Below are 17,835 nucleotides of genomic sequence, written 5' to 3'. Positions count from 1 at the left end.
AGAAGAAAACATTTTAGTGATGTTTGGCCTATTTCTATCACAATTTGGATGAGAACTGAATTGATAAAGAGGTAGAGATGTAAAGTGTAGTATTTCAAAGAAATATTAATCACATTTCCCTCAGTAATTCTTAGAGAATCCTTCTACAACTAATTTTTTTTTTTTTTTTGAGATGGAGTCTCGTTCTGTTGCCCAAGCTCGAGTGCAATGGCGTGATCTTGGCTTACTGCAACCTCCACCTCTTGGGTTCAAGTGATTCTCCTGCCTCAGCCTCCCAAGTAGCTGGGACTACAGGCGTGTGCCACCACGCCTGGTTAATTTTTGTATTTTTAATAGAGACAAAGTTTCACCATGTTGGCCAGGCTGGTCTTGTACAATTAAATAAGCCCTACTAAAAATCTGCCCATCAACAAGGGAAGAAGAGAGCTGCTTTGAGGTTTGAGAGTAAGATAACTGAGAGTCAAGGTAGCCCAGAGAAGTCAGCTATCACACAGACCAATGAAGTGAACGGCTTCCACCTTCTATTAAGCAGTTCCTTGAAGACACGGTTTTGTATAACAGGCTTTTAACAACACACACAGTTATCAAATCATAGTCATTCCTCTGGCTTTAACTCAGCTCTCATTTTCTAAGTACTCACTATGTGTAAGATGCTATAAGTGTCTTTAAGAAAATTAGGAACAAGAAGGAAAAGACAGCACATCTTAAATAAAAGGCATAATATAATGACTGCTATTATAAAGGCACAAATGATTACAGAAGCACGGTGGAAAATTTTAATTCAACTGGTTAGAGAGGGAATTTGAAAAGAAATGAGAAGAATAGCTTTTAAGCTAAGTTTTAAAGCCCGTGCAGAAATTTTGACAAGGGGAAATGTCAACAGAGAAGGCAAACCTGGCAAAGAGAAGAGTGAGAGCAAAATCATGGACACAGAAAAACACATTTGTTAGGGGGAACAACAATATTTATTAGAATACAGCAGCATGCAGGAAGAGGGAAACTATAGATTGAAAGGGAAGATGAGGTCTCAAATGTCATCCTAAGGAATCTGGAATGTATTCTACAGAAAACTGGGGAGCTACTAAACATGTTCCACCAGCGGAGTTGATCATGACCAGTATTGTGCTTAGGAAAATTATCCTGTCAGCAGTACATGGGATAAAATTAACAGAAGAAAGAAACAGAAGGCAGGGAGAGCAAGATACAAGTGACTGCAGGAGTCTGGGAGACTAAAGGGCTCTTAAGTAGGGCAGTGATCATGAAAATGGAAAGAGGCAGAGAGAGGGCGGACAGGACAAGTATTCCTATGTGTGGAAACATGTGGTTTAAGGAGCAATGAAACGGGACATTTTTTGAGCCTGATTGGCAGGTGGGATAATGATGCCATTAACAGAGAGAATGCAGAAGTGGGGGGGGGAAGACCATGTACTGTTTTGGGCGAGCTGAATTCATGGGGGCAACTCTACAACAAATCAGGGTATAGTACCCTCACACATCTATTAAAAAGTTCCAAGTTCCCTCCTTCCATCCTCCATTCAAAGATAAAGTACCAGGTTTCTCCCATTATACAACATTCCCTAGCTTTTGACCTACTTCTTCTTGCATCCCTCTCTTTTGCCCTTTCTGCTTTTAGTGCAGTAATCATCACTTGTCAAGTGCAAACTCATTATTAGAATATGTGGGTATTTCAAGTTATAAAAACTCTATCTCATATATATATATTCTTATATATATATGAGAATTCCCTCATCAACTCAGCGAGTGTCTAATTGGTTATTATCCTACAAAAGGCCATTTCCTTTCCATTTCTTCTCTTTAGCCTATTTCAGAGACCATGCTTACAAATTTTCTGGGCAATATAAAAAGTCACAAATTAATAGATGTTTCCTCTCTGTCTGCAGCCATTCAGCACACATGATAACATCCACTGGCCTGTTCTCTGGTCACTACCTATACTCCTCCTCTCACCGGCTCCCTCACAAGTACACTTTAACCAATTAGCACATCTCTAGCACTAGAAATGAAAAAAATAATCTCAAAATCTCATTCTTCATTGACGCAAGGTAAACACTATCAAGACAACATACAAGAATGGCAAGTCACCAACAGAAACAGTCAAATACTTATGGAGCTTTCTCTTCATTTGGATCACTCTTCCAACTTAGTATAGTTTTAAACTCAAATTACAATGTAACCAACTTACATTTATCTGACATCTACTGGGTTACAGGCATTGTGCTGGATCTGTTCCAGGCATGCTAAAACAATGACCAAAACAGTAATAATAATAATAATTAGAATAATCCTCACAATCTCTACCTTCAGGAAGCTCAAGTCTAGATAAGACAGATAAGAAAATATGTAAACATGACACTACAGTGTGCTAACTGAAGCATAAAGTGTTGCCTGAGCACAGACAAGGAGCAACTAATCAACCTAGATGTGTGGGAGAGCGTTCAAAACAGTTTCTCATAGATGGTATTTCAGTTAAGTCTTGGAAAATGATTAGGAACTTGCCAGTCAGTGAAAGGAAAAGGCATGACAGGCTGAAAGAAAACCCTTGCAAAGAACATAAACTATGAACACACCACAGAGAGTCTAGTGAATTCTAATATTTTAATATGGTTGAGGGTCCTAATACAAGGTGTGTGGGGTAGGATGATGAGGTGGATGGCAGAAGGGACCAGTTATAGAGACCTAGTCAGGACCAGAAAATATAGAGGGATCTTGGATGTTCAACAGTTTAGACGGGTATGGCAGAAACTATTACTTATGCTCCAACATCTAGTCTTCCCTCCTAACTTAGAAACGGAACTTCTCAAGGCTGGGCGCAGTGGCTCACACCTGTAATCCCGGCACTTTGGGAGGCTGAGGTGGGCGGATTACCTGAGGTCAGAAGTTCGAGACTAGCCTGGCCAACATGGTGAAAACCCCATCTTTACTAAAAATACAAAAATTAGCTGGGTGTGGTGGCAGGTGCCTCTAATCCCAGCTACTCTGGAGGCTGAGGCAGGAGAATCGCTTGAACCCAGGAGTAGTGAGCTGAGATCCTGCCACTGCACTCTAGCCTGGGCAACAGAGCAAGACTCAGTCTCAAAAAAAAAAAAAAAAAAAAGAAGAAAAACAGAACTCCTCATGTTTAGCTAAGCACACGGTTACAAGAATACAGACTATGTTTCTCCATCTCCCCCACCAACTAAGGGGCCTTATACGGTGTAAGCAGAATTGTATTACACAGCTTTTAAGAAGTTTCCTTAAGGAGAGAGAACATTTTCTTCATCGCTTTCTACATTCAGGCTGGCTAGAATGCAGAGGTAATAGCAGGAACCTGAGCAGCCATTTTGGATGGAAAGATGGAAATCATGCACTAAGTGTAATACTAAGACAGAAGGAATCTGCGTCCCTGAGTTTATGAAGTCACTCTTCTAAACCAGGTTGCCTACTTCCAGACTTCTATGAGAAAAATTAATTCCCATCACAATTAAACTATTGTTATTTTGAGTTTTCTCTCACAGCAGAACTTAATTCCAAATGACCAATAGGAAGCCATGGAAGAGTATTAGGTAGAAGAGAGGCAAGGTCACAAATTAAAGGAGGACAAGACTGGGAATAAATCTAGGTAAAAATTCTCCATACTAGCCAACTCAATCAAACTGGCATCATCTGACAGGTCAGCAATCCTATTTTCATAATCATCACTGCCTGTCTTACAAGGTTAAATTAATATTAATTGATAGCTCAAAAGAAATAATGTATATAAACATACAGAACTATTATAAATGTGGCATATTGATGTTATGCACAACTACAAAACACTTTAATTCTGGTGTCTTGTCCAAAATAATTTAACATTAAAAGAAAGAAACCTCCACTTTACAGCCAAATGAACAAAAATAAAAACTCTAAGCTTTCAACTACAAGAGGAAACTGGCCTGCCTGAAGTCATGCAGATGGAAAAGCAAAGAACCTTTCCCTGCATTCTTCATTAGCAACAGCATCAATCTCAAAACAGCTTTCTCCTGAATCTAATTAGATTTATACTCGGATGATCATTTCTGTGTGCCTCGAATCATTCTTAAGTGTCATCCAGCATCTCAGTGCCATGATAGAATACAGCACTGCCTTAGCAACAAAGTGAAGTTGGCATGAGACACAGGAAGATTCTTCATATTAATTGTTTTCTCAAAGCACTCTCAAGTTAGTCTCTATTATTACATGTAATCATACTAACATAGCAATTATCACCATATGCCTTTCTCACAGTACTGCTCTCTATTCCGGTCCCCAGTCTAAAGCCAACATACACTAAAAATTTTTTTAAATAAATAATTAGTACTTAATTCAGCTCTTGAGGACAAAGACACCGTAATAAAATTTTAAGATATGATTCCAAGAACCACTTAACAAGATTATTTCATAACCTGCTATAAAACAGCTCAACTATCTTAATATAAATATCAATATAAAGACATGTATTCTTTGAATACTTACTTTCAACAAAATGTCCACAATTCGCTGTTGATATTCCACAGCTTGCTTGTCATTTTTAAAATCTTCAAAAGTCTACAAGGGAGAAATAAATTTTTTAAAGTAATTATTATTTGCACATTGTAGAAGAAAACAAGTTATTAAATTCTTGTTAATAAAATCCAAGTAATTTCTCAAATAAGATAACTATTCCTCATTAGGTTTTATCTTATACACCTTGCGTGACGTTATTTTTAGTGAGTCAAGTAGAAAGCTATGGCATTTAATATTGCACAGTATTCTGAGACTTAAAAAAAATCACAAATAAGAATTGGAGAAAGGAAGGAAGGCAAAGTCCATAAGCAAAAAAAAGAGAGCGATAACACTAATGAAAAGAGGTAATCTGGGAGCAAAGGTTTGAGAACAGAAGGATAAAATACTACATGTTCAGCCATCATTCAGTCTATGTTATTTGGAAATAACTAAGACACATTTTATTAACTGTCATAAAAATAACTTTCACAATTTCCATGACAATTAAGAAAAATGATGTCCAAAGATAGGTAGGCATTTTTAAAAATTATTATGGTAAAAAAAATGTTAAAGTTCTCAAGCCTACTTACTATTCTCAAAACACTGCCAACTATAGCAACTTTTATTTTATGTAACTGATCAAGCACAGCCAAAATACTTTGAACATAACATGCATCAAAATAAATTACGATACCAGATTCTGTTTGTCAGTATATGTAACAGCATGTCACAAAAAACCTAGTACATATAGTATATATGAAGAAATTGAGATTATGTCCACTATCAAAAAATGGAAATGAAAATTTTTACTGAACAATAAGAATGATGAAAGACTTAAAGATCGTTCCTATGGTTTTCACTTAGTTCATTTGATTCTGAGAAATGTTTAAATCCACGTAGCACTAATTTATTGCTATTTCCTTGAAACAAGAAAATGAACTACGCATTGTCCCAGTAGACTAAAAATAAAAAGGAATTTCACAGCCATGAACTTTCAAGACTACATCATAGTCCTGTTCAAACAAGAGTAGTTACTGTTCTTTAAATGGGCCTGAATTTCCCCCAATTTCTCCAAAGTACCTTTGTTCATGCTGTTCTCTTATTAGCATGTCCTTCCCTTCCTTCTCCTGTTTGATGCACAGAAAAACAAAATATTCTCAACTTTTTTTTCAACTAGTCTGCTTTACTGCCAGGTAGCTGGGAAATGCTGAAACGAATTACCAAGGAGACTGTAGGAACTCTTACTGTGGAAGGCTCAAATAGAAGTTATTCTGATGTATATGTGGGTTGAATATGACCCTGACTGAAGATAGGAAGACGGACTACAAAGTCTCTCTCAGTTCTATCTTCGGATTCATGAGAACAACAAACACACACATACATAGACACCCATCCCTGCCTGCTAAAGTGAGATGATACTCTGCAGGTACAAAGGGAAGGTACCATCCACTAATATAAGTGCTATTCAACTAAAATACAAAACCATGGAGAATTAACACATGCATTTAAAAACTACGGCAGTGACAGCAAGTAAAAAAGAATTTCCTTCACCATTTTCCTTTTGGCAGCATGTAGTCACTCCTTTGAAACAGATATTGGTAGTTTGATTCTGTGAACATAATTAAGTGGTGATATACCACAGTGTGAATATTATGATATGCTTAATGACTATTTTGGTGGTAGTTAACATCTGCCACCAAAATGGCACATTGTTAGACCATTATCATCCTACAAAAATGCTTCTAATTATGGATGTTTACTAGAGGAATAAAATGCAAAGATGTCCTAATGGAGAATTACAGTTTCTTAAGTACAAAGGTAGACCTAAAACCGAAGTTGTAAGTCATCTGTGAATTTGGACATAAAAAATTATTTCTGTAGTACTTCAAAAATTACTATGGGGTTTCTGTAAAATAATGATAGCAAGCTACCTCCTAATCCACGGGTTAACATTCTCTGTAAAGAGCCAGACGGTAAATATTTCTGGCTTTGGGGCTACATGTGGCCTCCATCACAGATTCTTCTTTATAAGGCTGATTTGCCTCTTAAAATATCTTTCAAATCCTTTCACTTCTTGGTATCCCCACTGCCACTGCCCTAATTTAAGCTACCATTATCTTCTATTTAGATTACTACAAAATTTACTAACAGATCTCCCTGCCTCCATCTTATCTCATTTCAATCCATTTGTATGCCCCCAAATTCATGTTGAGAACCTAATCACCAATGTGATGGTATTAGGAGGGAAGCCTCTCGTACGTGTGCCTAAACCAACAGAATCTGCCAGCACCTTGATCTTGGACTTCCCAGACTCTAGAACTGTGAGAAATACATTTCTGTTGTTTATGAGCCACCCAATCTATGCATTTTGTTATAGCAGCTCAAACAGACTAAGACACAAGAGTCAAAGGGAATCTTTTTAAAGTATAAAATTAATATATTTTTCTTCCTAAAAGGCTTCAATTGCTACCACTGCTGTAGTATAAAGTCCAAATTTTGGCCAGGTGTGGTGGCTTACGCCTCTAATCCCAGCACTTTGGGAGGCCAAGGTGGGCAGGTCACCTGAGGTCAGGAGTTCGAGACCAGCTTGGCCAACATCGTGCAAAAATTAGCCAGGTGTGGTGATGCGTGCTATAATCCTGGCTACTGGGGAGGCTGATGCAGGAAAATCACTTGAACCCAGGAGGTGGAGGTTGCAGTGAGCCGAGATCATGCCATTGCACTCCAGCCTGGGAGACAAGAGCAAAGCTCCGTCTCAAAAATGAAGGAAGGAGGGAAGGAGGGAAGGAAGGAAGAAAAGGAAGTCCAAATTTTTTATTGCAGGTTGCAAGACTCGGTATCTGCCTACCTCTCTGGATTTGTTTCTCTCTGTACTTCTCCTTATACTTAAAAGATGCAGCTATATTGAATTTTTTTCAATTACTTGAATACTCATTGCTCTGTCTCATTTCCAGGCCTTTCTATATATTCAGCCCTCTGCCTACAAAATTTTTTCCTACCCTTCCCCTGACTAACTTCTATTCATGTTTTGAGACTCAGTGTAGACACCATTTTATCTCAGAAACATTCCCTAACGCTCCAGTAGGTGCCCCTCATTAAGTGTTCCTATAGCATCCTGTACTTCCCCTAAGGCATATATTACACTGTGCTATAATTATTTATCTACATGTCTGGATCCTCTTCCTCCACAAAAGCAGTTTATATCTAGTTGCCAAGGCTGCATCCCCTAATGAGGATAATACATGGGATATACCATGCACTCAAATATTTGTCAACCAAATCAGAGACTGTTTTGCAGCCTTACTATAAACCCCAGTGTCATAATTCAGACATCAGCATAATTCCAAATGTGTTTCGGTGCTACCACAGCCCTTAAAGAAATAAAAATTACATTAAGTTCTTTGTTTTCTCTAACACTCTTTCTAAACCTCCTCCTCCATCACTTCTTGTTTCTTTTTTTCCTATGTGCCAGTCACCAACTACCCTTATGTTCCCCTCTGGACATTTAAAATTTCCTAAACCAACTAGATCTGACTTCTAAGTTTCTCCCTCTCTTCTTTCTATGCAATTAAAGTTACTACTTCTGATGTCAGATTTTCAAATTAAACCAATTCAAATGATAATAACCTTCTCATGAGTACTTACCTTTTTAAAATAATTTAATAGTTTATTATATTTATATAATTCAATTTATAAAAGTAGTATATGCTTATTAGGGAAATTTGCTTCATCTCACAGAGTTAATCACTATTCATATTTGGGTGTATTTCCGTCCTGTCTTTTTTTCTCCAAATACTGTGTATATGTGTGTTTTGCATATTCATGTGCCTGCTGCTTTCGCTAAACACTATAAGCATTTTCCATAATATCAAAAGCTTTTCAAAAAACAACAATACCATTTAATTCAGAAGATACATTATATCTAATTACTCCCCAGGGGCATTTGCACAGACAACCTGGCTCACCCAAATTGTACATGTTCATCTCTAATTGAACACGTATAAAGGTGTTTTTTCAGCAAAAAGCTTCCACGTTCCATTTTGACTCCAGCTATTTTTACTATCATCACTACCACATCTCCTTCAGCATCTCCCTTCCATATTTTGTATGCCAGGCAATGTAATTTATGAAATCAAAGATGCACCACATCTAACTCAGTTCTCCTTAACTTTTTGATGAATGTGTGTTAGAGAGAGAGGAAGAGAGAGAAGGAGAGAGGGAGGAAAGGAGGGAGGGATAGAAGGAGGGAAGGAGGAAGAGGGAAAGGGAGGAAGACAAGGAACTAGAGAAAAAAATGGGTAGCACAACAAAATTAAACATTTGAAACCCTGACTTACTGCTAGTGCATAAAAACTGTACCTGCATAAGAATTATGATTTTTCTATTAAAAAATATTGCTTTTTCTTTTTTTCTTTTTTTGAGACAGAGTCTCTCTCTGTCGCCCAGGCTGGAGTGCAACAGCACAATCTCAGCTCACTGCACCCTCCGGCTCCCAGGCTCAAGCAATTCTCCTGCCTCAGCCTCCCAAGTAGCTGGGATTACAGGCACCTGCCACCATGCCTGGCTAAGTTTTGTATTTTTAGTAGAGATGGGGTTTTGCCATGTTGACCAGGCTGGTCTGGAACTCCTGACCTCAGATGATCTGCCTGCCTCGGCCAAAGTGTTGGGATTACAGGGGTGAGCCAGCGCACCCCGCCAAAAAATTATTGCTCTGTCTTCTTTGAAAACACCTTAAAATAATACTGTCTCTTACCAGTGCCAATACATTTAGAAATTCTCTTGTGTCAAAATGTAGCAAAGTCCGAATGTAAGGATAGACTTCTTCCTCAGGAGAAGCCTCTGCTGAATGCAGGCGAATTAGAAATTCAAAAACCTGCAAGTTGGGAAAAAAATGTTGATTATTTTCTCACCTGACAAAGTATCTTGCTGAAGCAGTGATTCTCATTTGGATAAAATAAAGGCAGGCTGAATTCAGTTTAAATTGCTACTGTATTTTAAGTTCTCTCTTAAATTCTTTCTCAGCTCTAATTATTGACTTTAGTAATAGTGTGTAAGCTCTCTCCTGTAACAGGTGATAGCTCCTGACCCACGTGTAAGCCTCAACTGCAATTTGTCTTCAGTGCGTCTTAACCAGAGACGGAGAACAGTCAAAAGGCTATAAAAATAGTACCAACCTGGTTTTTAACCAAGGGAACAAGATCTTCAGGGATGTCACCAAGGGGATAGGCACGACCTGCTAGACAACAGCTAGAAGAAAAGAATGAGAATGGATCTGGTGACTTGTAAAGGGGATAACTTTCAAGCGAGTAACATTGTTTCTCAAACTTGAGATACTAGTTCAATTGGTAAGTAGGCTCAGCTTTTGTCAGTTAGGTCAAGTTCCAAAGCAGGTCAAGATGACACCCAGTTTAGAAAATGTGGGCAACAGATATGGAGGTGAGGTAATGCATCCTGTGACTGAGTGGGAGCTTTTGTTTCTTCATATGTTTCCTAAGAAAAACCAATGCTCTATTAAAGGGGCAAGAATGAATGAGGACAGACTTCTAAAGGCCTCATACCCAGCGTCTACAAAGATGGTGCCTAATGGCACCATTATACTATGATTAACCTGTTAAAAGCCTGGCGTTCTCAGATACTGTTAAACCAGGGGCTCTAAGAATGGTATTAAAGATGGGGAAAGAGGCTAAATGTCTGGGAAGTCTGTGACAGGACAAACCGGGGAGAATTAGAATCTGAAGAGAAATTCACCCTACAGTTTTACCTCCAAATCAAACCTTCTTCATGGCTAAAGACTTGCCTTGTGAGCTGAATTACTACAAATGTCATCTGAACATGTCTACCTTTTTTCTATTTTTTTGGGGGGAGGGAGCAAATTTTAAAGCTTTTTGAACTACAATTTTCAATGTTAGACTGGAGACAACTGGACACCAGCATATCCCGAAGAGTTTAAAGTACAGATGATAAAGCACTAAGTAAATGCGTATTGCTTTCACACTAAAGAATCAATGTAACAAGTGTGAAACAGGTTTCAAAGTTAACTCTGACATTAGATATGAGCTAAAATGATGTTCTGCTAGGTTCTGCCACCTTCCTGCCAAATAGCCATCTACCTAAAAGTTCTATCAGGGCTCAATTCTGAGCTGGCATAGTCTACTAGAATGAACCCTGCTCCAGGAGTCAGGAGATAAACATTCTAGTTTTACCTCTGTTACTAACTTTTTCATGATTTGAACAAGTCTCTTGCCCTCATATATAGAAACAATACACATCCCACATAGTTGTCACTAGTAAACATAAAAAACCCGGGTTTCAACACCAAGGTTTCTCAACCTCAGCCCTACTGATACTTCGGGCCAGATAATTCTTTGTTGTGCTACTCTGTGCATTGTATGATGCTTAGCAGCATCCTTGGCCTCTGCCCACTAGATACCAGTAGCATCCCTTCTCTAGCCCCAGTTATAACAACCAAAAATGTCTCTAGATGTTGCCAAACATCTCCAGGGAGTAGGAGACAAAATTATCCATGGTTGAGAACCACTGCTCTACATAAAAGAATTGTGCAAAATTAAAAGTACTATATAAATAAGAGATCATAGTATCTCTAAAAATATAGGAAAAATATAGAAAGAACATACATGCAGATGAATAAATAAAACAATCTTACCTAATATATACAAGGAGCTTATTGCCCATAACAACTTGTTCATCTAAAATAGAAAGAGAAGTATCTTCAGCAATTTTCTCTCAAAACCTTTTCAGAAAAATAATCTTTATGTAGAAACAAAAAAATAAAACTTGGCATTTAAGGTGAGGTAAGTATATTCCCAAATAACAGGAAGTTAAGACCACTTTATTGGTTTTTGAGTTTCCATTAGATTCTTGTCACAGACACAAGAGCAATATAAGCTACTCTAAGATAGATACAGAAGGAATAGATCTGAGGGTAGAGATCTATGTACTGTTGGCCTAACTAACTTGGGGCCAAGGGAAGGTGTAGGGCAGGCAATGAGCTGATGAACTGTACATCAGAACCAATTAATTAGTGTTAAGGCATAACCATACTGTCTTCTTATTTGTAATATGGACTTTTACCACCTACAGTGCTCTAGGGCTGAAAAGGCCATTGTTCCCAAATGTTTAAAGTAACAGAACTAAACTAAATGATCTTTAGGGCCCTTTCTATTCTAAGTTACATAAAAAATGTAAGATTCTGCCATCTTGTGATACGAGCCTGTTCTCTGACTAAAGAAATCAGAAAGATAATATGACAAAGTTTGAAGCCAAGCGGTCAAGGGCAACACAGAATGGAGCAGGAGCATCAACAGGGTGAAGTGACTGGGAACGCCCACAGCGCACAGATGATGGGAATCTGTGGTTGGCAATAACGAAGAGCTGGAGTTTCTATTTTTGGTAATATGAATACTGGACATAATGCAAGCAAGTGTATGCCTTTAACTTTATCAGTAATCTTTCACAAATACTCAAAATCTGTGATGTTGTTAGTGCATGTAAACATGAATTGCTCCAAATGTATGAATAACTACATTTTGCTTCCATTCCAAATGTCATTTGATTCACATCAACTAGTATGACACATGGTGATCACCACCTGCACGGCATAACAACTTAATGTTTATTGGCTAACTAGATAAACACGAGTGAAAGAAAAATAAAGTCTCAGGATCCCAAACTCACTATGCCAAAAGGAAAAGTTAAGCTTTGGAACTGAGGCATGTAAAAAACAAAAACAAACAAATGAAAATCCTGGCTCCCTTTGGTTCCTAAACAGATTGCTGCAAGATAGAAGGCCATGTCTCCCCAGCTGGCCTCCCTCACCCTGACAATGTAAATTAATAGCTGATCTTCACAGGCACTGGACAAAGATAAGACTATAAATTATTCCTCAGCCCATCCCAAGACAAATGCATATTTGACTTCTTCCTCTATTCTATGTTTACTTTACTGTTGTACCTGAGCGAGTTAGAAAAACGCCACACTTTGAGACGAATTAAGAGTCTTTTATTCAGCCGGCAGCCAAAGAGAAGGCTAACGCTCAAAATTCTCTTGGCCCCGAGGAAGGGGCTTAACTTTTATACTTTGGTTTAGAAAGGGGAGGGGAGCTTAAATGCAACAACTCTTCAGAAGTAAAAACATGCAAAAAAATTAAAAGGACGAATGGTTACAGGGAAACAAACAATTTAAAAGACAAATGGTTACAAAAAAACCAAGGTACCAGGTGCGGGGCTCTAAATCCTTCATAAGAGTTAGATATGGGCACTACGCCGGACACAAACTCAAGGCTTTATGGTGTTATCTTTTGAGCAAAATGCTGGGAACTTCATACATGGTTTGTTCCAGTACCTTATCAGTTAACTGGACTCCTTTGATATGTTGACAATCTGCTTACACAGGTTAACTCCTTGAGGAAAGAGGGGTGGGTAAGGAGTCCTTAATGTCTTGTAAATCAAGGGGGCCAGATGGAGCTCGTCAGGCTTTCTCAGCTAAGGGAGTCTATTCATATGGAAACGAGGCTAGGTGATTACGAGAGCAAAGGGAGAGTCTAAAAACAGGGTTAGTGAAAACAAGGTTGGGCATTACATTACCTTCTGTAAAATGCAGATTCACTGAGCATGAGACAAATGCATAATTAACTGTTCCTCTTTTCCCTCTTGCCCACTCTCTACCCTTTAAACACTGAAGTTCTCAAAACCCTCTGTGGAAAAAGCACAGGCCGAAGATCCTACTGTAGCTTGTGTCTCTTTCTCCTAGTGTGTCCTCAACCTTGGTAAAATAAACCTCTAAATTGAGACTTGTCTCAGACATTTTTTGATTTACACACCTCTCTTGCTGGAAATCTCAGGTAGAATATATCTAGCTCACGATATTCCTAGAGAGAGCTAAACGTATTTGTTTAACCTACCCATCTCCATTATTCCACTACTGTGAGCCTCTTATGAGCAGAGTCTGTGACATTTCTGTATTTCTAGCATCGAGAATAGTGTCTGGCACATACGTAGGTAATTAGTAAATTGTATGCTGAAATGAACTGACATAGTACTTAATTTTCTACAACCTTTCTCTTCCCAATATCTTCTTTTAGACAACTTTTCATTATAAAAGATCATCAATTCCATTCAGATGTTTTAATTCTCCACTTTCATTTCTGGTAGATAGAGATGTGAAAGGCAATTTTCAACTTTGCCTCAAAAAGATTAGGTTCAGGGCTACTATTAGGTATGGGAAGTTAAGACTATAAAATGACTCCCTCACCCCCACCCTTACAGTAAAAAATTATAAAACCTGGACATCATACAGAAAGTAACTACCTGAAGATACCAAAGAGTTGCTGAGGAGTGAGCAGAAGCATGAACTGGTGAGGACTTCAGCCTCATTTGGGGGAGGAGAGACAGGCAGCCACACTGTCCTTCCTTCTGGCCTGTCCCTGAGGTAAGCATACTCTGAACTGCACACATAGGGAAGCATGGAAAGGCCCCTAACCTTCCTGGCACGGCGGTGATCAGAAAAGTGAGGTCAGGGAACCACAAATATGGAATGGAGTTGGGGAATCCCAAAAGGTAAAGAATCAAAGAAGAGATCCCCAAATTGTCTGCCCACATCTGGAGTGGATCCATTTACTAAACCACCATGCAGGAAAAAGACTCAAAGCAGCTTAGTCAAAGACAAAAAACCAGGATGAAGAATGGAGCTCCCTCTCTGAAGGTTTTGGAGTGAGGAGAGAAACACATGGGCTCTGGTGGAGAGTTCCTTCACTTGGAGAAGCAGAGATAGGGAGTTAGCTGTACAAGTAAATTACCACCTCTGTGGCTTTTGGCCTGCGTCTAAGTGCTGTCTGTGTGGCAAGCACAGCAGAGCTGGAGGCCATCACGGAAAAAGCAACAATCTTTCTGGCAAGGGAAACGTGAAGTTAAGAAACATAAACAGTTTAAAAATTAGGAGAATCTTGCCGGGAGGCCGAGGCAGGAGAATGGCGTGAACCCGGGAGGCGGAGCTTGCAGTGAGCCGAGATAGCGCCACTGCAGTACAGCCTGGGCCAAAGAGTGAGACTCCATCTCAAAAAAAAAAAAAAAAAATAGGAGAATCTTGCAAAGAAAAGAGAAAGAGGAAGGATCCCCAAACTCTGTCTACCCTCATCACTGTCTGACCCCTGAGCCATGCGTGTGGATCAGAATCAAAGCAGATCAGCCATCCAGAAATGACCTGAGGAGAGACTGGAGCTGCACAAGAGAGAGGGTTTGCAATTCAAGCCCACCAAGAAAATTATCTGATAGAACAATGGAAGACGATACTCAGTGGTGAAAAATACCTGATAGAGCAATGGAGAAAAATACTCACTGGAAAACCCATACTCTCCACACAATGTAACATTCATAATATCCACATACAGTCCAAAATTATCCAGCATGAAAAACCAAGAAAATAAAACATATTCTTCTTAAAAGTGAATCAAGTCCAATCCTGGGATGAACAAAATGTGAGAACAAGCAAAGATTTTAAAGCGCTATTATAATTATCCTTAAGCAAAAGAAATGGTTTCAGTGCATGAAAATTTCAACAGATAAATGAAGAGTTGCAGCAGAGAAAACAGAAACAAGAACTAAATGGAAATTAGACCGAAAAATATAACTGTTGAAAATAAAAAATCACTGAGCAGATTTAACAGTTGAATTGACATGAAGGAGTTAAGAGCAAATGAATATGAAGGAAGAGCAATAGAAATCATCCAAGGTGAAAAACAGAGAGGAAAAAAGACCAAACAGAACACAATCAAAACCCAGAGAAACAGACCTCAGAAATGGTGGAGTAAGGACCTGCAAAAATCTCCATAAAAGCAATACAAATACTGGTAAAAACTGTCAAATTGGCTTTTTCAGAACTCTTGAAATTAACTAAAAATTTGCCATAATCTGAGGAATGTTTATTCAGAAAAATGCCTGAATCTCAGGAAGACCAGTGAATTTTAGAGTTTTAACTTTATGTGTTGCCATCTCCCTTTCTCCAGCTCTACTGTAGTTTTGAAAACCAATATTGCCTTACAACTTGGGCAGCTGTGAAAACAAGTGGAACACAGTGGGTTTGATAGCGACAGGGGGCAGTCTAGGACCCCTAGACAGATGCCTAGGCAGATAGGGGCGGGTCCCTTGTGAAACCCCACCTTCAAGCCAAAAAACAGCCTGAAGGCTGAAAGACCAGATTACTGGTCCGGATGAAACCTGCAACTTGGAGTGAGAACTTCTGTTTCTGTTTGCACATCCTTTCCCAGTTGATTCTTTCTGAATAATGCCTTTTAACCAATCGAATGTTGCCTTTTCCAATACTGCTACAGCCTGCCCCTCCCCTATTCTGAGCCCACAGTAGCCCCAGACTCACCACATTGAGGGGACTTGACCGCCTTCGGGTAGTGGGACCACCCCTGTATCCCCTCTCTGCAGAAAGCCATTTCATCATTCAATAAAACTCCCTACCTTGCTCACTCTTCAATTGTCAGCATATCCTCATTCTTCTTGGATGCTGGACAAGAGCTGGGGACCCACCGAGTGTGGGTACCTAGAAAGGCTGTTACACTGGCCTTTTGCCTTCACTGGCAAAGGGCAGCCACCCCACACAATGGGGCCAGAGGCCGACTGAGCTGCTAACATGCTGCCATCCATCAGGCTATGGATGGTAAAACTAAAAGAGCTAATTAGCACACTAACACCCCATCTGGGGCTTCACGGTCGTGGGCACCCTTGTCTGGGTGCTGCTGCATTCCCCTCAAGACCGCGGGCCTCACATGGAGCTTGCTCCTGTGTCAGCACTTGGAGTGGCCAGCCGGATCCCACATTGGCTTGCGCATGTGCTCCCTCCCACAAGGGGCTGAGCGCAGCAGGCCAAGTAGACAGGGTGCCCCTGCTGCAAGTCCGGCAAAGGACCGAGAGAAAATTCCTGTGTCAATCTTGTAGCCCCTCAAACGCCCCATCCTCAGAGAATTGTCACTATTTGACCTATCTGGCAGCTTACTTAAAAGCTCCATTTTCAGGGCTTATTTTTTTTTTGCCCTAACTCAGAACTCCCTCTGTGGGAACAGCACTATCCCCAGGACATTTGTGAAAACAGTCAGTGCCATTGTTCAACATTACAGCAGGCTGAGACAGTGTTAGTAGTTGGGACTAATAAGTGGTGCACCAAAAACCTTAAAAGGAAAAACTGGAGAACGGGAGATCTGCAGGGGCTTTTGAAAAGTTCTAACATATTCCTGGAGTGCTAAAAGGATGTATGCATATAAAGGGCTTTGCACATACCCAGGGAAATTCTCAAAGGCCCTAATTTATAACCCATGGCTGACTTTGCAGCTCTGTGCAAGCAGGAAGGGAAGGTTACAGCAGAATTCTAAACTGCCTGCCAAAGAACTGAAAATTCCAACATGAAATGAAGCAGGAACTGATAGGATTAAAGTGAGAGAGGGACAATTCAACAATATTTGGAGACTTCAATATCCCACTTTCAAAAACAGAACAATCAGTAGAAGATGAACAGGAAATAGAAGACTTGAACAAAACTATAAGCAAACTAGACCTAACAGACAAAGAAGCCCAGAGAATTTCACCCCAAAATATGGCACCATGGTGTGCAGATTATTTTAAATTAAGGGTCATTGAAGGTCAGCATATGCTGGGAGAGACTTGTGAAAGGAAAATAAATCTTGGGACCCCAAAATCACTAAGCCAAAGGGAAAAGTCAAGCTGGGAACTAATGTCAGGCAAACCTGATCCCATTCTATCCCTAAATAAGATAGCTACAAAGATAAGAAGCTACATACCTCCCTCACAATTTACCCACAAGGAAATTCCTTGTGGACAAAGGACAGACAGAACTCAAAGTCATCCCTCTGAGGCTCACTGGAGACAAATGCATATCTAATTTCTTTCTCTGCCCTATTGTTTATGTAAAAATGCAGATTCACTGAGCCAGACTAAATTGTGTATTCAGTGGAAGGCTGATCAAGGACTCAAAAGAATGCAACCTTTTGTCTCTTACCTACTTCTAACCTGGAAGCCCTCACTTCAAGCTGTCCTGCCTTACCAGACTGAACCAATGCACATCTTAAACGTATTGATCGATGTCTCATGTCTTCCTAAAATGTATAAAAGCAAGCTGCCCATCTTGGACACATGTCGTTAGGACCCTGAGGCTGTGTCACAGGTGCATCCTTAACCTTGGCAAGATAAACTTTCTAAACAGACTGAGACCTGGCCTAACAGGTCTCAGATAACTTTAACAGGTTAAAGATATTTTGAGTTAACAGGCTCTACTCTGATATTATGTGATCTACCTTAA

At 39.5% G+C, this 17,835-nt stretch overlaps 1 protein-coding gene across 2 annotated transcripts in view; it reads right to left on the bottom strand.

Annotated features, from left to right (window-relative positions):
- Positions 1 to 17,835, bottom strand: part of VPS8 (VPS8 subunit of CORVET complex) — a 239,072-nt gene that overhangs the window by 126,156 nt on the left and 95,081 nt on the right. For both annotated transcript variants that reach the window (XM_063704436.1, XM_004038141.4), the window contains exons 25-28: positions 11,165 to 11,207; positions 9,675 to 9,747; positions 9,254 to 9,373; positions 4,492 to 4,563 (exon numbers count right to left, since the gene is read on the bottom strand). In XM_063704436.1, the coding sequence (XP_063560506.1) occupies positions 4,492 to 4,563; positions 9,254 to 9,373; positions 9,675 to 9,747; positions 11,165 to 11,207 (308 nt within the window). The remainder of the gene's footprint in view (positions 1 to 4,491; positions 4,564 to 9,253; positions 9,374 to 9,674; positions 9,748 to 11,164; positions 11,208 to 17,835) is intronic.

The sequence above is a fragment of the Gorilla gorilla genome, chromosome 2, assembly GCF_029281585.2.
Source record: "Gorilla gorilla gorilla isolate KB3781 chromosome 2, NHGRI_mGorGor1-v2.1_pri, whole genome shotgun sequence".
Taxonomy (NCBI): domain Eukaryota; kingdom Metazoa; phylum Chordata; class Mammalia; order Primates; family Hominidae; genus Gorilla; species Gorilla gorilla.
The sequence above is the reverse complement of the archived record's forward strand: the minus strand, read 5'-3'. Positions and strand labels throughout refer to the sequence as shown.